This window comes from Camelus dromedarius, chromosome 1 (genome assembly GCF_036321535.1).
Source record: "Camelus dromedarius isolate mCamDro1 chromosome 1, mCamDro1.pat, whole genome shotgun sequence".
NCBI classification, from domain to species: Eukaryota; Metazoa; Chordata; class Mammalia; order Artiodactyla; family Camelidae; genus Camelus; species Camelus dromedarius.
In genome coordinates this window covers 44,012,462-44,038,189 of record NC_087436.1, presented here as the reverse complement: position 1 = coordinate 44,038,189, position 25,728 = coordinate 44,012,462, and the positions used below count along the sequence as shown (strand labels likewise).

At 36.0% G+C, this 25,728-nt stretch overlaps 1 protein-coding gene and 1 long non-coding RNA gene across 3 annotated transcripts in view; one reads left to right on the top strand and one right to left on the bottom strand.

The window, feature by feature from the left end:
* Positions 1–2,002: 2,002 nt before the first annotated feature.
* Positions 2,003–6,899, bottom strand: LOC116157664 (uncharacterized). Its single transcript, XR_004141756.2, has 2 exons — positions 6,603–6,899; positions 2,003–2,408 (listed from the first exon to the last, which is right to left on the bottom strand). It is a non-coding gene; the product is annotated as an uncharacterized LOC116157664 (long non-coding RNA).
* Positions 6,900–7,021: 122 nt separating this feature from the next.
* Positions 7,022–25,728, top strand: part of AP1AR (adaptor related protein complex 1 associated regulatory protein) — a 31,962-nt gene continuing 13,255 nt past the window's right edge. The window contains exons 1-3 of one of the 2 annotated variants that reach the window (XM_031467567.2): positions 7,022–7,413; positions 23,389–23,437; positions 24,953–24,979. In XM_031467567.2, coding sequence (XP_031323427.1) covers positions 7,331–7,413; positions 23,389–23,437; positions 24,953–24,979 — 159 coding nt within the window. In that variant the 5' untranslated portion in view covers positions 7,022–7,330. The remainder of the gene's footprint in view (positions 7,414–23,388; positions 23,438–24,952; positions 24,980–25,728) is intronic. The other variant, XM_010981093.3, reaches the window with a different exon arrangement.

Here is a 25,728-nt window from a genome sequence, read left to right as displayed (position 1 = left end):
TGTCACACTGGGGAATGTGGGTATGACTCATCTGGTGGGTACAGGCCAATGATCCTGCTAAACATCCTATAATGCACAGGGCAGGCCCCTGTGACAAAGAATTATTAGACCCAATATGTCAATAATGTTGAGATTGAGAAATCCTGCTTTAGAAATTATTATATGAATCTTTAATTTTCCATAGAAATTGAAATTATATTAAATCATTTCTCTGCTAATAGAAGAATCTTACAACTGTATAATTCTACTTAATCTCTCCCTTCCTTTGTGCTGTTATTTATTTTACTTGTACATGCTACAAATCCCACAACACACTGCTGTTCTTTTTGTTTTATAAGGTTAATTTTCCTTTTAAAATATTAAAGAAAAAATAGTGGCTTATATTATCCACATTCCTAGCACTACTCATTCTTTCTTATAAATCTGTGTGTCCATCTGGTATCATTTACATGCAGCCTGATGAGTTCCTTTAGCACTTTTTGTAGTAAAAATCTGTTGCATTAAACATTCTCTCAGTTGATGTTTATCAGAAAAATGTCTTTATTTTGCCTTCATTTTTGAAAGATGTGTTCCCTAAGTATAGAATTCTAGTTGACAGGTTTTTTTTTTTTTTCTTTCACTTCTTTAAAGATTTTCCATTGTGGCTTGCATTTGTCCTGATAAGAAGTCAGATGGAGTTCTTACTGTTGTTCTCCCGTAATGAGTTTTTTTCTCCCCCATGGGTTTGGGCTTTTTTCTTTTTTCTTTTTGTTTTGAGATTTTCTTTTTATCTTTGGTTTTCAGCAATTTGACCACAGTATGCTTACATGTGGTTTCTTTGTATTTATCTTGATTAGAGTTTATTGAGTTCTTTTGGATATGTGATTTGATGTTTTTCACCAAATGTAAATAATTTTTTGTTATTACTTCTTCTTCAAATACTGTTTTTTAAGCACTTCTCTCTTTTCCCCTCTTTTGGAACTCAAACACAAATATGGTTGAACCACCTGATATTAACTCACAGGCTGCTGAGAATCTGATTTTTTTTTCCCCAATCTTTTTTTTTCCAATCCACATTAATTTCTATAGAACTGTTTTCAAGTTCACTAATCCTTTCTTCTACATTATCAAATTTGCTGTTAAGCTCAGTTGATACTTTAAATGTTTTTCTGATATTGTATTTTTCAATACAATTTTTTGTTCTAAAATTTATTTTCTTAATGTTTTTCTTTCTTTCCTGAAATACTACATATTTTTACCTACTATATTCTTGCTTTCTTATACATGCTTTCATATATTTATAATAGTTGTGTTAAAGTTTCTGTCTACAAGTTGAATAAGTGAGTCATCTCTAGGACTGCTTTTATTGACTGTATTTTTCTTGATTATGGTCCTACTTTTCTGCTTATTTTCATGTCCATTAAAAAATTAACTTAAAGATATTTATGTAAAACGACAAAACTGAAATATAATTTGTTTTGCTTTGATTATCCCAGAGAGTACAAGCCCTTTCCTCAGTTAGGATGAGGATGATTATTCGTATTATTCCAAGAGTTACGTTGAACAGAGTCGAGTCACACTTTTTTTTGTTGTTGTTCCTTCTTTTTTTTTTTTCCAGCTTTAATTCACTCATAATTAGCCTTACTCCCAACACATTAACTCTTGTGCCTTTTTTTTTTTTTTTTTTTTTTTTAGTATTTGAGTTGGGAGAAGGTTTGGTACTTTCAGATAATTTTGGCTCATTTTTAGATTCAACTCTGATAAGGCCCAGAATCCAAGCATTGTGAGGATGTAGAGGATATCTATTTTATACCTATTTTCCAGCCTTTACTCCAACTGCTGCTTTCATGGAAATATTTGGGTGTAACTGGTATGTAGGGAGGGGAGAACTGTCAAAATGGGTACTTTTATTTTCAAATCTAGAGCTTACTCTGGTGGCCTATTGCTCCATCACGCATTATCCCAAATTTAGCAGTTCAAACATTTGAAATAAAGGCATTCAAATAGAAACAAAACAATAAAATTTGAAGTGAAAACAAACATTTTATTATGTTCAGGGAAAATGTGAATTAGGCTGGAGGGTAGCCTGCCTCCAGGAAGCAGGAATCTTCTAGAGGTGGCTCCAAACACAAGCTTGCTGGTTGATGCAGACTGTTGGCTGAGAACTCAGCTTGGGATATCCAGAACACCTCCATATGATCTTTCTTCACACCATAGCATCTTTGGACTCCTTACACTGCAGTCAGACTTGCAAAGTCATGTCTTCCAGAGTGCTAGCTAAGAAGCTATAGTCCCTTTTATAACTTAGCCTCAGAATTCACATATTATTATTTCCACCACTGTCACAAACTTGACCAGATTCAAGGCAGGGACTATGAACACTACCACTCCATGGAAGGAATGTCACTGTCACATTGCAGGAAAAGATTCTATAGGATAGAAGATATTGTTGAAAACATTTTTTAAAAACTCAATCTACTACAGTCCTCTTCCAGATTCCTGTGCATCCTACAAGTACACCCTTGGTTGGTTTCTTCTCATCTCCATCTTTGACAGACCAATTCTCCATCTACCCATATTTAGACCAGGTGCCTACTCCCAAGTGGAAAATTGCTGAGATTCTCTGTTCATTTATGAATGCCTCATTTCTATTTGAAAATTAGTTCCTCAAGACTTTCATTCTTCACTCCTCGCTGACATCACAGAGACAGGAGTTTAATTTTGTTGAGGTTTTCCTTGCTACCACTTGTCTTTCATGTTCTTCTACATCTTAACTAAAAGCTGAAATTTCTCCACTAATGTTTTAGTGTCTTTTTCACTTCTAATAGTTGTTTCAATTAACTATTATCTTGTATTTCCTTGCCTTTTTATGACATTAACTGTTTTAAACATACATATTTTATAGTGTTTATCTGATTGCTTTATTACATTTATTCTGTAAGATTCTTTTTTTTTTCTCTGCTATTCCTGTGTCCTGGTAGTTTGTAATATGTGATTGCAGGTTCATTTTCAGTGTAGTTTTACATCTATCTGCAACCTAGATGGAAGTTATACCTCCCCCAAAGTGAATTTGTTTTTGCTTTGCAAGAAATCTCAAGGGCATCACTGTCTCAAAACCACTTTTTATATTGACTTCTTGGCCTGGCATTCCAAGTCTCTGAGGTTGTTGTAAATTCCAACTCCTTAACTCTAAAGAAGACAGGCTCTTTTTTTTCCCCCTAAACCCAGATCACATCAATAATAACAAACCTCTCCTTTATCTCCTACCCTTCTTTGCACTGTTTTTTGATTCTACAATTGGATTTTGCAGACTACCTTTGCCCTTTGCTGGCAGGTTCTGTTTGGTATCTTCCAATTAGGGTGCTAGAGGGACACTATAAGGCTGGAGGAAGTAATTTACTCTTTTTCTGTTCTATTCTCCGTATAGTGGCAAGTGGATCAGCAGGAAGGCATCCTGGCAGTGTTTACCACAATGGCCACAGCCCTCCTACTTTAGTGGTGAGTGCCCCCTAGTCCACGGAAGTGGGTTCATGGGCAGAGACAGCTTTCCGTCTTCTTCTGTTACCACATGGATGGGTAGAATGTTTCTGTGGAATCCACACTGTCTTCTCAGAGGTCTGAATATCTCCTTGTATGGTCTTCCTCTTAATGTCTAGATTCCTTCCCTGTTCACTTTTCCTCAGTCCCAGGCTGGTGGCTGCTTCCTGTAGTAGCTACATCTATTAGAACTTCGAGTTTCCTTCTAGCATTAACCACCACCTACCTACTTAATGATTCCTTCTGTTAAATTTTCCCTGCTTAAATTACTAATGCAGTTTCTGAACAGGCAGGAGAGAACTGAAACAAACTCTACTCACTGTAAGCATCTCATATTAATCACGTAACAGTTCTTGTTAATCCCTCTTTGTGAAATGTAAATGATGGATGAGCAAAGAAGAAAGCAAATCACTCAGTGTGTATAGTACTCAGTGATACTGAACCAACTAATGAATTTCATCACATACCCCAGAATAAATGGGGCACTGCTGAATCAGCCAAAAGTTAATTTCCCCTTTTACTTTCCCTTTTATCTTTAAGTACTCATCTTTGCATCCCTTTTTCTTGAAAAATCACTTAAATGGTCCATTTACCTATTTAGCTATGGAAGTGGAAAGTAAAAGACCACTGCAGAAATAAAGATACTTAAGAACAGTCATTTTGAGGAGCTACATGACTCTATATGATAATGCAAAGTCTGTTTTCTCTGTAGGCAGAGTTAGTTCACTTGGACTTTTTTTGGAGAAATGTTTGTTAAGTATTAAGAGAAGCTGTGATATGCTGGCAAAATGTTAGGACTTATTTTTATGAAAATATGAGCTTTTCAAGCCATTATTGAGCAATCAGGAGCTGAAAGTAGGTTTAACACGCCTACATTTTCACTTTATAATGAAAGTAAATATATACAGAAGAACTAGGCAATGCTGGGTTAAGTTAAACTTGGACTGGACTGTTGGTCTTTCAGACAGTTAGTACTGAATAACAAGACTTTAGGAACCATAATGATACTGGATGATTGCGTTATGATGAGATTGTTCTATTTGGGTTCCCAAGACAAACACTTCTAGTTGGTAGTGGATGAAGTCTCTCCATAAGCCAGTGGGTATTCTCACTTTCAATCATCCTGGAAAGAGGCAGACCATGGGACAAACAAGGCCTGAGATTTACAGAATTCATTCCTCTACATTGGCCATACTGCCTTAGGGCCTGACTTCAAGTAATTTGTGTGGAGTATGCCTGAGTGCAGGTCTAAGAGGTAGAATTTTGAAAAAGCTAGTTATCACAGGATGCCAAGGATGCAGCTACAAAGAAAAACTTGCTGATAAAAATTTTCTTCAGTATGTGGATAGTAACAGCTAATAATTATATTACACTCATGGTATTATAGGTAATTATAGCATAATACATAGTATATAATAGGAATTATATTATAATAAACACTTTTATATTACATCAAGCATTTGACTAAATGCTTAGTCATTTAAACTGACAACAAACACATAAGGTAAATTTCATTACTATCTCATTTTCTCCATGTTGTAGTGGTCATATCTAATATCCTGTATAAATTTTGGCAATTTAAACTATGCTCCAATGAATTAAAAAGATAAGTTTAGGTCTATGTTTGGTCCAGTGTGATAATGGAGGGCACAGAGTTCTTCCCTTAGCAGGGACCCTCCAGCCCCCAGTACAACATGATGGTAGCAACTGATATCAAAACAACAAAAAGTGATTAATAACCAATAAAGAAGAGGTTCTGAGCAAAAAGAGATTCAAATTTGGAATCACATAATCCAAAAGACAGTTCAAGGAGCAGACTGCATCCTGATGAACTCCAAGTAACTATGAGAAAAACTTCTTTCACTTCAGAATAAACTACAATAGAGAAAAGAACTTTGAAAGGGATGGGGAAGACAGAGAAACATCCTGCTACCTGGAAGGTGGGGGGGAGGGTCTCTCTAGCAGGCTGACAGTAAATGGCCACTAATGTGAACAATCTATTTGTGTCTCTTACTGGTAAATCAAGTATCCTGCCTGGGCAATTGTCATATAAGTGAATTCTCTAGCTGTGATTAGTTAAATGCATAAATCTTATCAGAATACACTTGTCTGTTGTCTTTACTGATACCCATGCCCAAATGGAGGGTTGGGGAAGTGATATTGTATCCATTCAGTATAATATCCTACAGATTCATTTAAGGTATGTGTATTAATATGTTCCTTTTTGTTGCTAAGTAGTATTCCATAGACTGAATACTTAGTTTTTTAAACATTTTGAGTTGAATTTTAAAGACTATTTTATAAATATATTTGTTTGATTTCAGGGGCTGAAGTTGAGAAAGAAAATACAGCCATTATTCAGGAAGTTATTCAGGCATTCCACGAGAATTCACTGATGGAAGACTATTGGGACAAATATATCCTCATGCACTCGATTACAAAAAAACTACTAAGATTCAAATAAGGTCAAAATTAGTTAAGAAGCAGGGCTAAGACTGAAACCTGGGTCGGTCTAGAATTCAGGAAGCAAAAAAATGAGGTCAAAGAATATTTTATCATGAATAACAATTTTCTAAAATATAACAATTTTCCTAGGTAAATCAAAACAGGCTAAAAATTGACATGTGTGGTTAGTATTAAAGCATCCTACCTACTAGACCAGGTGTTTACTAAGCCACGCCTTATATCCGATTTTAAGGCCAACTGCAGACAAAACCTGTTTTAAAGGAAAACTTGAAGAGGGTGCCGCAAACTCTCTCATAGTAGCTGTCGTTTCCCATCTACCACAGTTCTGGGAAGCACACTTCGATTAGCAAGGCTAGTGTCCTTGAAAAAACCTTATCCTTCTAACATTTCCTCCGGACCCCAGCTGCCTCTCCGAATATCTGAAAACCTGATTTTAAACAAAACAAAACGTCAGTAAGGCACCGTTAATTAATTTCCCCACAATGTTGACAGTATGGAGACTGAAACGCAAACTAGACACCAGAAAATAAAAAATTCTTGTTTCTTCAAAATAACCACAATCAGTTCCTTGGCTCTATTTCCCACTTATGATGTAATATAAACAAAACCTAAGCACACACCTCACAGAGAAGTGCCCCCTTCACATTTGACGACTCCTGGCCTGAGGCTCTAGGTAAGCCGCTCACAAGGCTTTGGGCAAAGTTCGAAAACTGTGTGGGAGACACTCCAGACCCATAGCGGGGAAACTGCAAGGATAAAAGATTTCCCAGGTAGGTCACGGTCCAGTAAAACAAACTTCCACACCCAGGAAATAAGCTCCGTGCAAGGCAGAGGGTTCGTACTCGGGAGCTGCCGGAATTGACGTCAGAGCCGCTCGCCGGAGGAGGCGGAGCGGCCGAGGGAGCGACCTATTGGAGCCCGGGAGAGGTAGGGGGTGTGGCGGCGTCGGCGGCGAGGCGCAGACCAAGGTGCGCGGGAGGGCGGGGCCTGGGCGGGCGACTCGCTGGGACTGGTCTCCTTCAGCGGCAGGAGGCGGTCACTCGAGCTGGGCTAGGGGCCTGAGGCGAGCGAGGGGCCATGAGGACCGCGAGGGAGTCCAGAGCCCGCAGCCCGGCCCTCCTCACTGGCGCGGCGGCGACTCGGCGGCCGCTGGAGTAACCGCTGCCTTTGTTCCTGGCGCCTGTCCCTCTCGTCGCCCCAGTTCCTGACGCTGCCGCGCTCCTGCCGGCCCGCCCTTGGTACCAGAACCTCCATTCGGCTCGTGCCGCGCGGATGCGGCTGCCGGGCCTCGGTTTGGGCTTTGAGCGGGAGGAGGAGGAGGAGGAGCGCGGCGCCTAGGCGGCATGCAATGGGGAACTGCTGCTGGACGCAGTGCTTCGGGATTCTCCGCAAGGAAGCGGGGCGGCTGCAGCGTGTAGGAGGCGGCGGAGGGTAAGCCCACTGGGGGAGGGGCCCGGCGGCCTCTGGCTCCTCCTATTCTGCCCCTGGCGAGGAACCCCTTTCACTCCCCTAAAGGCTTAGCGGAAGCCGGGCTCCCCGCTACCCTCACCGGTGAGCAGGCGTCGAGTGAGTGGTCCTAGTGGAGGCCTTGGTCTGGAAGGGCCTCCCAGGGCGAGAGCTAGAGAAGGGGGTGGGGTGTCGCTCCTACAGCCTCCAAGCGAAACTCCCGCCGGGCGCGCTGTCACGAGGGGAGTCATGGGAGGCATCATCTCTAGGAAGCATGGGGCACTGTCCCACGAATGGGCAGTAGAACAGGACCCACAGCAACCTGAACACATCCTACGTTGAGCTTGAGTTTAATGCCAAAGATGATGGTAGGTCTTGTATCTGATCCTCCCTTTGGCTCTGACAGAGCAGATGGAGAATCTGGCTCCAAAAAGTGATGTTTCTGAGATTTTTTAGTAGAGGTCATTTGGATGCTGGAGTGAAGTAAGATCCCAGACATTCAGTAATCCTTTGATGCGTACAGAGACTTGCAAACTGCTGGGTTCCTTTCCCAGTGTGCATTCAAATTCTTGGTGCTTACAACAAGAGGAGCAGTATGTAGCTTTTTCAGCTTGATTTTTTGGAGTTTGGAGAGGAATGCCATACCGTGATTGCTACCCAGAAGCTCTGTAACGCTAGGGAAATCAGTCCTTCTGAGCATCAATACTCTTGATAAACTCTCCAACATGCAAAGATTTTTCTACTCGTACCATCCATAGAATAATAGAATTTTATAATTATTCCGTTTTTGTCTTTTTTATTTCATAGGGTATTGAAAAACTTAAGTTTCTTTGAAATTGGATTTGTTGTTATTGTTAAATATCTCCCAGGAATTCAAACTTAGAATTGAAAATCTGAGCCAAGCCACTTTTATAAGGAATAAGATTTATTAATTTTGCGCTTTCTGGAACAGATTGCTAAATTTTCAGGATCTGTCCCATTTAACCAACATCATTAGGTAATAAGATGTTCAACATACACATACTGAAGCCACATGATTTACCATTTGGATATTTTGGTGATGTAGCTCTTATGATATATGAGTCACTCATTACGTCATCAGGCATTGTGCCACCTCTCTGATACAAAGTAGGTAAGTGTCCCAGATGGAAAAGTAAAGATTTAAAGATTTTGTGCCTACTTTAGTATTTTGGTTTCCCTGACCTAAGGGCTGTTACAGGGGAACATGACAGCTGTTTTATCTTGTAAGCTAGAGTCATCTAATTTACTTCTAATTTTTGTGTATGGGTGCTCTCATATAGTCAAGCTACGTAAATAGGCTTGCCTACAGACTAGATGCCACAAAATCCTTGGCTTTGTTAATATATTTGTTTATTTGTAGTTGTGTTGTAGGGTAACTGTAAAAATAGAGTCTTATGCTCAAATTAGGTAAGTAAAAATCCTTTGTATTTGACTTTGGAGTACATTGATATCTGTGGGATTTTTGTATTGTTTTGTTTTTTCACAGTGATTTTACAAATTAAAAATGTTTTCCTTAGAGTATAGCATTAAAATTACAGGTTTTACACCCTGAGCACATGAACTTGGCAATATAGGGAAGGGACAGGAAAAATCAGTGAATCGTGGTGTTAATTCTAGATATGCCATAAAATCATAAAAGTTGGATCTGTACCTTCTGGTTATGGGCAAAACTTGAACAAACAAGTCCTGTTGAGACAATGTGAGTCTGGGTTGTGGACACTGTCATCTAAAACCATATAATAGTGATATCCATCCTTTTGTTTTAATCCATAAACATAGGTTCTGAAAGTTCCCCAGTTGAATCTTCTGATTAATTCATTGTTTTATATTCATTTTAACATTTTAGGAGCTCCTAATAAACATACAGAGACAGATGAATGTAGTTGTTACTTACAAAATAAGATTGAACTCTACTTCCCATTTTAGTAATTGCCTTTTTTTTTTGTAATCACCTGGTAGTTCTGATTTTCTTTCAGGTATAGATCTAGATATTTAGTAGTTCATCTAAGGGCAAAAAAGTTTAGGAGCAATCACAAAAACTTGACGTGATTTATATTTTTCAAAGTAGTGACCATAAGTGAAAGAATCCTGGGTTTTCTTAGAGTTAAGGTATGTCAGAAACTTTGCTACTAATAAAGTTATATGGTGATTAAAACAGAGGGAGCTAAGTATCTTTAGGGAATAACATTTAGACATCCTAATGAGTCATCCTTTTTTACTATAGGGAGTTTTGCCTACTCACATTCTGAAGGGCTCCATCTGCTGGTCAGTTTCCCTTTTTTCTTGGATGGTAGTAGAAATCTTGCATAGACCCTTAACAATAGTTTTTCTTTCTCAAACTGAAGATCCAATTATGTTTTGTTGTGTTGTATTTTAATTCCCTTTTTTATCTTATAATTCCACACAATGGTTCCAGTTAAGATGTACTCTAGTTTTATATAAAGGTATTTCATGTTTTGTATCCTTCTTGATATTTAAAAATTGTTGGCCTTTTTGGCTCCAGCAGCAAAGTTGCTGGATTTGCTGTTTTCTTCCTGGTGAAAATGATTTTAGTAATAGCTACCAACAATTGATTACTTCCTATATTCCAAGCACTGTTTTTATATCTCATGGCTTTTTATTATACCTTAGAAACATTTTATTAAACAGAAACATTATGAACAATTAGCTGCTGTATCTCTCAGTGCATTATCTTGTACTTTGTCACCGGAAGATCTTATGCATTTATCTCAACAACTTGGCTCTTTATTCTGTGTAATAAGCTGTTTTCCTTTTTGTGAAACTATACACTTGACCCCTGCAATCACTTTTATCTTATTTTCTTGTTCCTGTCTTGGCTATTCTCACTCTGCCTGCCCATTAAATATGGAATTTTCATCGGTCTTTTCTCCTATTTATTTAGTTCCCTTCACACCTGTGCCTACCCCTGAAGAAATTTCATCCATTTCTATGGTTTCAACCACTACCACTTCCAAATCTCATGTCTTCTGAGCAAACCTCTTTTCAAATGTTCAGCACTATATTTTCAGTTGCCTACTGAAGAGATACACTTGAATGTTAAAAGGCTCCTCAAGTCAACTTATCTAAAATATCTAATATCTAATATTGGTGTTCCAATAAATATCTGAAATAGTGCATTTTTCCCTCTAGATTTCTTTCTCTGCTTCATATATTCCCTAATCAATGATTAGGGATTCCCTTAACACAGCTCCATTCAGTCTTCTATCCTGCAAACTTTATAGTCCTCTACAACTCTCATCAGCAATTCTTTCTTTCCTTAGTACATACTGAACCCGTTTCCTTCCTCTGTGCTTCTTCTCTAAACTTTGTCTTTCAAGTCCGCTGGTCACTGGCTTCTAGACTGTTATACCTATTATATCTCTTATACTTCAGGCCATCTTCCCTTCCTGTCAGTGGAGTTAAGCTTTCTAAAACCCATACAAGATCATGACATTCCCTTGATTAAGGATTTCCAGCTGCAAACTATTTCCTACAGCTAGGTTGCTCAGCCTTTTTTCCCCTTCTTTGACAGATGATAAGTTGCATGACATTCAAATGGGCAACATAATGTCCTTTTGAATACTTGGAATTATATGCAGTTCTGCATTGGGGTAAGGTGTGTGATCTTACTCTTCGTTCTCTCATTCAGAAAATTATGTCAGAATACAAATCAGAACATTAAAAGGAAAACACCGAATCTATTCTAATTTCAAAAAATAACGCATTCATAAACCTTAGTATTTTAATTTTTGATAAATGATAACCTTCCAATTCAGAGTAGTATCGAGTTCAGACTCCTGACAGGATAACTTAATCTATTTTACCAGCTTAACTGCATTTTCTAATTATATTTTCTTTAGAGTATAGCCTTAAAATTGTAGATTTTACTCCTTGTGCACATGAGCCTGGCAGCATAGGCAGGGGAAGTCAATCAGTGAAAGTATTCCCTGCCATTCTTTCACTTGCCACATCCCCAATATCCTACATACTAGATGGACTGTACTTGTTCCTGTTTTCCTGAAATACAGTATTCTCTCGTTCTGTGCCTTTATATGTGATATTTTTCTTCTTTCCTATTCTTGGTGAGCTTTTAATTATCCTTAAATATTCCCTGTGAAACCTGCTCAAACCCCATGAGATAATATTATCTCCCTGAGGAAATAATATTTTCTGCAGGCTTAAATCTACTTTGTGGCAAGGATTGTAAACTTTTTCTGTAAAAATAATACACATTTTAGGCTTTGCAGGCCATAAGGTCTCTGTTGCTACTCAACATTTTATCAAAAAAGCAGCAACAGCCAGCCAGTATGTAAAATGTGAATGTGTTCCAGTAAAACTTTGTTTACAGAAACAGGCATTGGGGCAGATTTGGTCCATGGACCATAGTTTCCTGCCTCCTGGTATATACCATGTTATGGGCTGAGAGCTCCTCAAGGACTGTATAGAGTACTAACAAGAATTTTAAAATATTTTATCATAATACATATTACTAAAATACAGTAATCAATAGTGTCATTATTTGAGAGATTCAGTTTGGTTTTCTGCATGTTTGTCAGCTTTAAGAAATATATAAGTACAAGATGTTTCTCTTGAAATTTCAGAAGTTAGGATGGAAAACATTAGTAGACTTAAATGGATATGAATTTCTTGAAAACTCTATGTTATACCTTAGAGGATCCCCAGAGCTCTGTACTGAACCTTACTCTGTTCTTCCTTATTTTCCTTCCTTAATGTACTTTCCCTGGGTGAAGGCATGAAAACATTTGGCTTTACCTACTACCTGCATACGAATGAGCTCCATCATCTGAGTCTGAACCCTGAATATCTAACTGCCTACTGAGTATTTCCCCTTGAGTATCAAACATAACCTCAAATTTACTTCGTAAAGTTGAGCTCATCTTTCTTTCCTTCTCATAGTTCTTTACTCCTTTTTTCTTTTTTTTAAGCCCTAGCCATTTTTACTACTTTGTGCCCTACTTTGTGAGTATTAAAACAATATATAGTTACCAAAGCCATGAACGTGAGAATCATATTAAACTCCTCCCTTCACTCACCTTTCAAATCCAATTTTGTAGATTATACTTGTAGATTTTGTAGTTTATACCTTCTGAATGTCCCATTTCTTTCCAACCTGTACATCCTACCTGTCTTAGTACAGACCCGTCAGTCTTCTGTATTTGTAGCTCTGCCCTCTTGCCAATACCTTTGTGAGCTGTGCCTCTCTAATCTGAAAACCAAAAAGAAAGAAACACTAAACCTTACTTAGATTCCTGCATCTCCTTCCAGCTATTACCTGTCTCCAGTTTTTTCCCTTTAACAATTTAAAGAATTGTCTGGTCTTGATATCTCCATTTCATCATTTTTCACTCAGTCTTCAAGGTAAGCTAATGTTTACTCTCCTTCCTGCCCCCCACTCATAACATCAAAATAACCATCATAATCCAGTAGGTATTATTAGTCTTTACTGTACCTGATCTTTTAGCAGCATTTGATGCTGTTGACTCCTCTCTTAACTCCTGCAATTTCACATTCACTGTACTTTCCATCTACCTCCCTGGCTTGTGGACTTAACTAAATCCATCTTTCCTATTTCTTATGGATGTTCATTTTCTTCACCTCAGCTATTAAATGTTATAGTCCTTTAAAACTTAACTAGACTTTTACCTTACTATACTTTCCCTAAGTAGCATGCATATAGTCACTAATCTACAAGCATCTTTGACACTGTTCCCCATCATCCAGTATTTCTAGTCCATCCCCAAAACCATATATATTTTTTTACCTCCTAAATAGCTTTTCATTCCACCCACTTATCTCACTACTGTCACCTTATTCAAGCTGTCATCATTTCTTGCTTAGATTTACAATACCATGTGTTAAAATAGCATTCTTCCTCATTTATTACTTTGACACTGTTTTATTTTCCTTCATAGCACTTATCACTGCATGACTTTGTAGACTGAGTATTTGCTTGTCTGTTACCTATTTCACCTTACTAGAGTATAAATTTCATGAGGTTAAGGACTTTAATTTATTTATTCCTATGTATCCAACACACAAAGTGTGCTTGCACATAGTAGGCACTCAGTGTTTGTTGACTGAGTGGATAGACTACCAGCTGGTCTACCCACATCTATTCCTGATGTTTTTCAGTTTATCCTGCAGTCTGGAGTCAAACGTGATCATAAATGCAAATCTGTGATACAAATGCAGATTAAAATTCTTGCTGTTGGTGGTTTACCATACTTTTAGGATAAAGACCGAAATCTTTAATGTAGCTTTCAAGACTTTGCAGTATCTTATCTATTCTTTGCCTACTTTTTTTTTTTTTTTTTTTTTTGCCTCATTTGTATCACACTCTTCCTTGAATCAATTTTTTCCCTTTTTCCTTAGACAACTCCTACTCACTCATCTTTTAGATGCCAGCTCAAGGATTGTTTCCCACAGAAGCTTTCCCAGTCTGATTCCTACCTTCAGGGGATAAATTCTCACACCAGGATGGAACCATCTTCCTTTTCTTCTCAGGACTTCCTCAAGTTATAATTATACCTGAAATAGTGTAATTATTTGGTTAATGTCTGTTTTCCACTCTCAGTGTAAAGGAAGAAGTTCATTCCTATTTTGCTTACTTTTGAATGCCCAGCTCCAAGTTATGTGCCTAGTATGTAGTAGATATTTATTAAGTATTTGTTGACAGAATTATCATATGCAGTCTTGATCTTTTCATTTCCCCTTGACTTTGGTAGCTACTGCTCCCTGAAACATTCCTTTCCACTACCTAGCTAATTCCTCCTCCTCTAGCCAATTTTTGATGCCCCTTATTTGGACATATCCCATTCAGAGCATCATAGTTGTTAATTTACCTGTGTGTCTGCTGCATTAGACTGTAAGCCTGTTGGATACGTGGGTCAATTTTTATTCACTGTTGTATTTTAAATATAAATATGTAGCTATGTCTGTCATTCAGGTATCCAGGGAAGTAAGAAGAATTAAAAAGTTCAAAATCATAGACATGTAAGTGGCAACAGTTTCTAAAAGAGGAAGGTAGTCAGCAATTTGAGATGTTGCTTACAGCTTGCAGAGGATAAATAAGAGGACTAAAAGACCTCTGAGGTCTCTTCTGGTTACTAGTTCCCTCTAAATCAGGCTCCTCTTAAAAGGCAATTAACTTTTTAACCCATATTTTTTGTCTTTAACATGCTTAACAGGAAGATTTGTCCCTCCTCTTCCAAAGAACTCAATATATATTTTGAATATCCATTCTTCGTAAGTTTACCTTCATTAGGGAGGAGTTTATTTAACAGTAAATATTATTACTTTATTATTACCACCTATGTCACTGCTGTCCCTACATGGAAAGTCTGTTGATGGATTATCTCTGGAGATTTGAATAGTTAAACCTTCATTGAAGTATTTGATACTCATTGAAAAATGATGTGTCTGTCATCTTCAGTGTAATGTTTTTTTCCAGGCTTCTATTTGTAACCTTTCTAATCTTTTGTCCAGAAAAAAAGAGTCATGGGAAGCTTTTAATTTTTAATAGACTGTGGAACAATTTACCATGGTTCTTCATTATTTATTTATAATGTCAAACAAAATACAAGGAAAGACTTATTTTACTTTAACAGATATTATACAGGAGAATGTGAAGATGTAGGATTTGTGAGAATTTTTTAGTTATCTTTTACTAAAGTCACTTTTCTATAAAAGTATATTTGTCTACTTTGCAAATAACATATAGAAGCATAAAAAACTGCATTTTCAGTCTATTCTTGATGAGAATGATTTTATCCTTAATAAAAGATTATCTTAATATCTGTCTTGATAACACTGATGAATAAATATATATGCAAGAATCTCCACTTTTATACTGCATTACTTTCAAACTCTTCCAAATTCCTTTACATGCCACCATCATGCAGAGTATGATAGCCTACCTTTTCTACCTCTTTAATATCCTTTACATATTTGAGTCCACTTTCACATCATTCTGCAATAGGAGAATGGTTATACAGAAACTTGGTTCATTTAGAGACAGCTCTCAGAGACATAAGGATTGTGTATAAATAAATGTCAGTGGATGACTTTGGAGAGCTCTAGATTTTTTTTTTTAAAGGAATATAGACTTCTGTTTTCTTTAAATCATTGTCCAGAGCCTCTTGGTTTCAGCTGCTCAACTTTTACCATAACTAACTCACCTGAATATACATACTTTTGAATACAGTGGTTGGTTGCTGCTCATATTATTTCTTACCTCCCCCTTCCCTCCAGGGCATATGGCTATATTCATGGAAGTTAAATGCACATGTGGTATGACTTTAACCATTTTTTCCACAGTTCAGCTTTATTTTATATGATACTGATATATTCCTAAAGGACTTTTCTAGCTTCTTACATCACTTTGTCCTTTATCCTTTTCACTCCTTGCACTTAAGTCTTATGTCTTGGATTTACTGTCTTGGATTTACTACATTTATTTTTTTTCTCTTGTACCTCCTTTCTTGACTTCTGCTTCTATTGTATTATGTCCCCATTGAGATTCTGACACTTCTCCCCATCACCTCTCATTTTCCAGTCCATCCCCCACACCAGATGATTTTTATCTTCTAAATATTTCTTTACTCTATCCACTTCTCTCATTGACAACACTCTAATCCAGGCTATCATCATTTCTTGCCTATGCCCAAAATTTAATTGCATACATTATTCCCATTATTCCCTCACTCTCTGCATTTATCCCCACTCACTTCTCTAGGATTCACATGGTTCCTGACACTTGCAGGAACAGCTTCTTATGAGGACCCACATTTACTCCTCTAAGTTGAAGGAAATAATGGTGCTTCATTCCCCCTCTAGTCACTTTAAGTATAATAAACATTGATTGATTAAGTTTTTGATTTAGGGTAGTGATTCTTAACTGGAATATTCATTTAAGTCTCATTTTCATACATGTAGCTCAGATTCATTCATTTCTACTCCTTTGTAGTGTTTTATTGTGTGAATAAGCCATAATTAAATTAATCTATTCCCCTGTTGATAAGCATTTAGAATATTTCAAGATTTTTTTACTATTACAAACTACTTCAGTTAACATTCTTATAAATATTTCTTTGTACACATGTTCTAGAGATTTTTTAGGTATATATACTCAGAAATTGAATTGCTGGTTCATAGCTCATACACATCTTCAAATTTACTAGAATATATCAAAATCTTCAAAGCAGTTATACCAGTTTATACTTTTGCAGACAGTGGGATTTCATTGTTCCATTTCTAATGCTTGGTATTATCACATATTTTTCCTAATCTCTTAATGTGAAATTCTATCTATTATTTGTATTAAAATTTTACTGTGTTCCTATATATCAGCAATAAACAGATAATGTATATTTTAAAAATTACTTTCTGTGTAAGCAATTAAAAATACAAAAAACTAGGAATAAATCGATGATAGATGTATAAGACCAAAACAACAGTTAAAAAAAAAAACTAAATAATTGGAGGACAATACCATGTTCATAGACAGAAAGATCTGAATTCAGTGCAGTTCCAGCAGTTGGACTGAACTTAACCGGCTGATTACACCAATTTTTATGGAAGAGCAAAGGATGAAAAATCACATGGGGAAGGCATGTCAAAAACCAAGATGCTGGAAGCTAGGCCTCTTGGGTCAGTTAGCCAAGTTGTGAATCCAAAAGAAAAGTCCCTGAAGGAAATTAAAAGTGCTACTCCACTGAACACATGAATGGTAAGGAAAAACAGTTTCATTGCTGATACGGAGAAAGTTCGCGTGGTCTGGGTAGATCAGAACAGCCACAACACTCCCTTAAGCCAAAACCCAATCCAGAACAAGACTCTTAACTCTCTTCAATTCTGTAAAAGCTGAGAGAGGTGAGAAAACTACAGAAGAGAATTTTTAAGCTAGCGGATGTTGGTTTATGAGGTGTAAGGAAAGATGCCATCTCCATAACATAAAAGTCCAGGGGAAAGCAGCAAGTGCAGATGTAGAAGCTGCAGCAAGTTATCCAGAGATCATTAATGAAGGTGACTATACTAAACAACAGATTTTCAATGTAGATGAAACAGCCTTCTCTTGGAAGAAGATGCCATGTAGGACTTCCATAGCTAGAGAGAAATAAATGTCTGGCTTCAAAGCTTCAGAGGACAGGCTGACTCTCTTTTGTTAGTGTCTAATGCAGCTGATGACTAAGTTGAAGCTAGTGCTCATTTACCATTCCAAAAATCCTAGGGCCCTTAAGAATTATGCTCATTCTACTCTGCCTGGGCTCTATAAATGGAACAACAAAGCCTGGATGACAACACATCTGTTTACAACATGGTTTACTGAATATTTTGAGCCCACTCTTAAGACCTACTGATCATTAAAAAAAGATTCCTTTCAAAATATGACTGCTCATCAACAATGCACCTGGTCACCCAAGAGCTCTGATGGAGATGTACAACAAGATTAATATTGTTTTCATACCTAGTAACACAACATCCATTCTGCAGCCCATGGATCAAGTTGTAATTTCGGCTTTCAGGTCTTACTATTTAAGAAATACATTATGTAAGGCAATAGCTGCCAAAGATAGTGATTCCTCAGATGGATCTGGGAAAGGTAAATTTAAAGCATTCTGGAAAGGATTCACCCTAGATGTCATTAAGAACATTCATGATTCATCAGAAGAGGTCAAAATATCAACATTATCAGCAGTTTGGAAGCAGTTGATTCCAACCCTAATGGATGACCTTGAGGAGTTTAAGACTTCAGTGGAGAATGTAACTGCTGAGACAGTGGAAATAACAAGAGGACCAGAATTAGAAGTACAGTTTGAAGATGTGACTGAATTGCTGCAATAGCGTGATAGAATTTTAATGGATGAGAGGAATAAGAGGGTAGAGGTGCTTAGTGAATATAAATTCAGAAGAAGTTTAGTTTTACAATTCAAATAACTCATCCCCTTGGAGCAGTACCTGCCACTGGGTCAGACAGCTCAGTTCCTTGAACCAGGACCCTTCTGCAGATAGGCTTTGGATGAACCCTGCTAATATTCGTTTCTGTGGTTTTTGGTCTTCCATTTTCTCAACACATTCTTCTTTTAGATGCCATCTTACTCTCTTTCCTTTAAGTCTTAAAACCCAGGAGCCATTCATTCCCCTAAGGTGACCCAGCTTATCAAGGTAACTGATCCATTCTGCATTGCTTTTATAGTTTTAATTTTTTCCCTATATGTCTAACTTATTGAGAGATATCCCTTATTGAGGGATAACTATCCCTTATTGAGGGATAACTCACTCTTCCTTTCTCTCCCGGGAATAGGCTATACTTCTATTTTTCCATAGTGATTAGAAGTAAAATCCTTAAAAGCAATAGGTATGTGTATGTTTTGGTGAGAACATGAAGCATATGTATGGGAGGGGAGAGATTGCTGACATTGCATCTTTGCAGCCATTCTTCCTTGGGATAGGAAAAGAAAACAAGATGAATTTCCTGGGTTTGAAGCAAGAAAGAAAACAGTAGTGTTTTTACTGATCTGAGATTGAGAAGTAGCCACAAGGTTAATTATAGAAAGTACTCTAAAGGAGGTTTTGGACGGATGTTAATGTTTCTAGGCTTAGAATTTGAATAGAGAACCCTAATCTAGACTCAATATATGGATGTCAAGTTCAGAGCACCTAAAACCATAAACGTGCTCCTTTCCCAGATTCCTTCATCTCACTAAATGGCAACTCCATTCTAGTTGTTCAGGCCAAAAAGTTAGGAGCATCCTTGATTTTTCCTTTTTACATACACTCTTACAGCTAATATATTAGCAAATTGTCAACCTTTTCTTCAGAACTACTTCTCATAACTTCAGTTTCGTCATCCAAGCTACCATCATTTTTCTGCTATAGTATTATGATAGATTCCTAATTAGACTTCTTAAAACTTATGGCAGATCATCTATTCAGGATCTTCCAATGAAGTTTTTATATAGCTAATAAATTCTTAAAGAATGATAGAAATAAAAAATAATGATTTTTTACCTTCTAATGAAATAATAGAGCTGAAAATGATTTATCAACGGATGTTGAAACCGTTTAGTAAAATGTTGGTGGGAAGCTTTCTAATGGATGCGTTAGGCTAACAATACCTGAACCTATGGATCATTCTCAGTGTCAGCAAAAGTGAGGCAGACAAAAATAAAACTCCTTGTAATTTGATTAAGTAGCACATACCACATATAAAGGGTTCTTGCCTTAAAAAATTGCACTCAATATAATCAAGCTTTTAAATCAGATTACCAGCACAGAGGATAGAGGAAACATTTAAACAACACCAAGAGGAAAAATACTAGGAAGTGATCTAGGAAGTAAGAAATTCTACAGGACAAGTGACATGATTTCTCTAACAAATCAATGGCATGATAAAAGGTAATGGTGCAGGGAGGAGGGCTGTTACAGACGTTAAGAGGCCTAACAGGTAACTGCAGTGTGTAAACCTTGTTTGAAATCTGATTTGAACAAATCATGTATAAAAAAAGATAATCAGGGAAAAAGTGAACGCCAAAGACAAATATTTGTGAATTCTCATCTAATTGAGAATAAAACCTAAAATCTTTCCCATGGCCTGGCCTGTGGTCTGACTCTGGCTCTTTCTCAGATCTTATCTCCCTTTCTCCTCCACTGCAGCTGTTCAGGCCCCCTACTTTCTTAGAATATGCCAAGCACAGTTTTGCCTCAGAGCTTTTGTGTTTTTCCTCTGCTTATAATTCTTTTCTTCCCGATATCTAGTTGACTGGCTTCCTCATTGCCTTGCAGGTCTTTGTTCTAATTTTGCTTTAACAGAAAGGGCTGCCCTGACCACTCCATATAAAATAACCTCCCTTTCCCAGTCACTATCCTCACTTACTTTGAGATACTTGTTTTTTCATAGCATATCCCACCATCTGATGCATTTATCTGCTTGCTTGTTGTCATTCATCCCCAAGAGTGTTAGCTGCAAGGTGGCAGTCTTTATCTGTTTTATTGACAGTTGTATTGTCAGCACCTAGAACAGTGCCAGGCACTTAGTACCTACTCAATAAGTACTTATGAAATAAAAATATAAACACTTGAGGCCACATTTAATAGATAAGTATCTCCTTTTCTCTCTTAAGTTGTTCCACTTGTATTCTCATCCTTACCTAGAAGTAATAAAGGATTGCCAAGAGCCTCACTCCTCATTCTAGAACAAAACTGTGAGTCAGAAAACACAAAATATCAAGACAGTTTATAACCAGAAACACTGAAAAAGTTATATTCTAAATGTGTTAGGCTTTTAGGCATCCAATAATATAGAAAGATTTTAATTTCAGTTTCTTTCATTTACTAATGAGAAAGCTCTCTGAAATATGAAATGAGACTTTCAAACAATTGGCTTTCTAATTACTTCTCAAATATGTACCACAATATTTCTCATTTTCTTTTCAGATAAATTCCAGGATACAGCCCCTGAGTTTGCCAAATTGAGTATTTATTTACTTTAATCTATCAATATAATCTTAGCATTTGTGGTGTTAGGAGTCAGTATATGCCCTTTGTGAATAATAAGGTCTGAATTTAATCTGTCTTAAAAGAAAGCTTGAATTTTTCCCCAAACTTATTATGCTTTTCTGTTTACCTATTATTATATTTATATATATTACTATTTCTTAATTTTCTTTTTTGTCATTCTATCACTTAGACTCATGTTTATTTATTACTCAGGACCTTGATTATAGGGACAGAAACCCAGATTAAACTATCTTAGGCAAAAGGTGGAATTTTTTATAAGGGTACTAGGTTTCTCAAGTACTAAGCAAACTATGGGCAGAGCAGAGCAGGGGTGTAACTGGTCCTTAGGGATGACTTCAATACTGTGAGAACACTTAAAAAAAAAACACTCTCTCAATCGATTTCAATACTCTCTGCAGATTGTCAGAACCCTAACCCTTAGCACCTTCCTAGAGCTCTCAGGAGAATACTCTGTCTCTCTACTCAGTTTCCATATAACTCTGAGCCATTCAAATGAGGTCTGGGGGATAGCTATGGTCTAGGTTGGTCAGATAATCAGAGAGAGTCGTTCAAGAGCATGAACATCCTCACAATAGTTAGATGTGAATAAAGGGGACAAAAAAGGGAGACATTTACAATAGCCAACACTTTGGGCTTCTACTAAAGTTAGCTATATGTCTATGAATAATTAGAACAGAACACAGTATTCTGCCATCTAATGTAAGTGTAGTGCAATAGTTACTTCCTTGGGTTTATACAGTCTTAACTTTAGACTTTGCTTCAGCAGTGAAGTCACACTTGATGGCCTATACTGTGATACTTAGTATTACTGAACTTTATTCTACTATTCGGTTAAATCACTCAGTAAGCCTAGAAGAGGAAATAGATTAATCAGAAACAGATTTTTCATTCAGGGAAGAGAGAGATGGTTGCTGGGAGAGAGCATATAGTACTTTAAGCATAAATCCTAATGTCAGAACACAGTGCTACTAGAAAGCTAAACTCATTTCTGTTTTTATTTGAGAAATGGGGAAGATTAGAAGGATGCAGGCACTAGTTGCTTAGAGAATTAAAGGTATTTATACTGGATATGTTACATGAATCAATAGATCTGTGGAATGGCAATACCAAATGTTCTGCTTTTTACCTATGATCTCTTAATGGTCAATAAAACTGCGTTATATCTGTTAGCAAATAAAGATTGTACCAGGAAAAATAGCACCTTTAATTTCATTGCTTTTTTAAAATTCTTTATGATAAAAAAATTTAGTTTTGGTAACATGGCATTCTCTTTTACTAAATCTGTCTGCTTCTTCTGCACGCACATACATACATAATACTCACAAAGCATTCTGATCTCTCCTAACCCCAGGATTCTTACCATCTCTTAAAGGGGTACTTTCTGTCCAAGAATCCTGATACATTAGGAACTCAGTGTAATTTTGGTTCCCTGTGAGAGGATGGAGAGTCTCTCTGTCATCAATTTAGGCAGCAATAACAAGATCCACATTGTAAGTGAAAGTCTTACCTCCTAACACTCCAGTAGTACAGGGGTTTGAGTGGCTGTGTCCCAAACCAGCTTTCATACTATATTAGTTAGAGGACATATAGTTTATAATAGAGTGTGGTCAAATCTTTGGAGCGAGTATAACAAAGGAGATGCTTACTTGACTACATGTAGGTTTCACTAGTAGGAGCAGAAAAGAGTGATTAGAATTTTTTAATGTTAGCTTTACTGAGGTATAAGCTACAAAGTTGTAAGATATTTAAAGTGTACATCATGGTGATTTGATACATATATACATTGTGAGGAGAAATTAAAACTAAAGTTAATATTGGACCCTAGTTGGAAAAATTAATGTAATGAATTATTTGGCTAGTGTATATGTGCATTGATTTTCTTTTTCTTTTATTAGTGCAGACGTGAGAAGAGAACAAAAAGCACCTAAGCTTTGTATAAACATGATCCGACTATCTAACCACTCTTAATATATTGCATGTATCTTTTTAGATTTTTGTTGTTTTGCAAATGTTTAACAAAATTGGGAGCATACTCTTATACATTATTTAACACACCAATATTTTAGCAAGTTACTTTTCTTGATACAGTAAAAATAATGAGATAAACTTAAATTTAATTATATTCTGTTCCATGTGGTAAATATAGTAAGTTAATTTATTATTACAGTTTTAGTAAATATTAGGACCAGTAGAAAAATATTGGTTGACCAAACACTTAAATCCATAACTAAGTTAAAAAATCTGGACTATTTATATTGTTAGGTAAGTGTGGTGGTTTCTTTTTTCAAATATAAGATACTGCATATTAGTGAATTTGAGGAAATGTTTTATGCCATGATATTAACTCAGTTTTAGGATTAATTGTGATTTTTAAAGTTGTTTTTCTGTTTTTCTTCCCAGATCCAAGTATTTTAGAACATGCTCAAGAGGTGAGCACTTAACTATAGAGGTAAGCAGAGTCGTGAATCTGATTGGACAAAAGTACTGTCAGAAGGACAGGAAGGACATTTGTTGTTGTTGTTCTTAAGGGAGAAAGGCCTGGACCTAAATTTAGTATGGTACTAAATTTTCATATACTTCAATATTGTTGATGCTAGTGAACAGGGAAAGCATTGGGAACAGTGAATAGGGAGAATCATCTTGCAAAAGATTAAGGTCCTGTTCTTCTAATAGAATTGCTCTTTCTACTTTAAGAAGTAGTGTTTTGTTTTCGCCTTTTTTCTGCCCTACACAACTGAGGCAGAGGGTACTCTTCTATCAGTTATAGTGGCTCTGTAGACAGTGATTCTAGAGACAGGTCACTGACCTGCTAGTTGAGGTGTGCCAGAATCAAAGCAGCTAGTTGATTTTTCTGCAACTCCACTGTATGAAACTCTGAGTTGCTTATTCTTTGTATATAAGGACATAATGATAGAGTCTACCACTTACTCAGTCCCAACTATGTACCAGCTATTTTATCATACAGTTTATGAATGTACAATTTTTACTACAATTCTGTTAAACAGGTAGCAGTCACCCCACTTTATCAGCGATAATTAGAGGCTTAGACAGGTGAAGAAATTGGACTATATTACACAACCTGTAAGTGGCAGAACCTACAGCCAGTCCAAAACTGCATTCTGTCTTAAATAAAGAAGCATATAAACCAAGAATTCTTTTTTTAAAACAGATTACAAACCAGCACAAAATATATGTTCAAGATAATAATTTTAAGCACTTTTAAGTCATCGCTTTAGAGTCTTGTATTTTCTAAGCCTTTTGAATTCATTGTTTTCTTGATCTTTAAACAACGAAACAATATTAAAATAGAACAATTTTCCATTCTTTCAAGTGGTTATTTGTCAAATTATTTGAAGTATAAATATTTTAATAATATAATTTAATAGTAATGACTTTCATTTGGTCATTTGACATGACATTCATCCCTTCATGATCAAATTGTTTACATTCCTATCCCTAGAAGGACACTGCACTGGGGATTAGCATCTACCGTCTAGTAGATTTTCAGTAAATAGTTATATGAATGAATAGATGAATAAATATAAATATTACAAGAGAAATTCTTATTTGAGTGTTTTTTAAGTCTGTTTCTTGAGGGACTTCTTATTAAATAATTTTTTCCAAACTCAAGTGAAGTAAAAAATTCTGGCAGTGTGAGTTTAAAACACCCATGAAATATTCAATTCAGGTGAAAGTTTTAGTTTATGTTTCTGATTTATGTAGAAAATTGCTGTAATTCTTTTTCTTTTTCATATAGTCATAAATGGTATATTCTCGTCTTGGCTGTCTTATAGAACTGTTAAATGTATCAAATGGACTAGTGTGTAAAAAGACATAACTTATACTTTATCTTAAAAATATAAAGGTATATTATTTTTGAAATGAAAAAGTGACTTAAAATTTTTTGTGAAATAGATACTTTAGACAAAGATTCATCCTAACACTTACTTTCTTGTTGTTTCAGTTTGAGAATCTAGTAGAAAGTGATGAAGTAAGTATTTTCACATAAGTAGAAAATTTATATTTGTTTTTGTTAGTTCTAACAATCATTTTTAAAATTTTTTATTTTTATTTTAGAATTTTTAGTGTTTAGTTTTACTTTTTAGTTTCTTTTACTAATTTATATTAACAAATAATTCAGATTTTTCTACTATATAACATATAAAACTAATATACTATGTATAGTTTCATATATCAATTATATATTATATCATATATATATATTAAAAAACAGGTTTTTAAAGCATTCTACAGAACCTGAAGAACTTTTTAAAAGATATTTCTAACCTCTTGCCATTAAGTAGGTAAAATTCCTCAACAATCCAGAGTAAACCCATTCTTTAACTATAATTTTCATAGATTTCTGAGGGTGAAATTTATTCATGTTTGTTCTATGATCACTTTCTGACTTTAGCGATTATCTTTTTTATCATTTATTCTTTTTGTTGATTTTTACATTTCACTTCATCTAAAAATCTGTTTTAAGATGCATCCCAAATACAGAAATGTTAAAATGGAAAAAAAAGTGCATTTTAGAATTAGTGACATATGGTATGTATTTTTTATGCACTGGCATAGTTATAAGAGTTTTAGTTTCTATGTTAATTTCCAGCTTCACTGAACTGTTAGATGCGTTTGTGCAAATTACTTAAACTTCTTTGGGCCTACTTTCCACATCTCTAAAGTAAATTTGATTAGAAGAATACTACAAGCTTTTTTTTCCCCATCATTTTTGTTTTT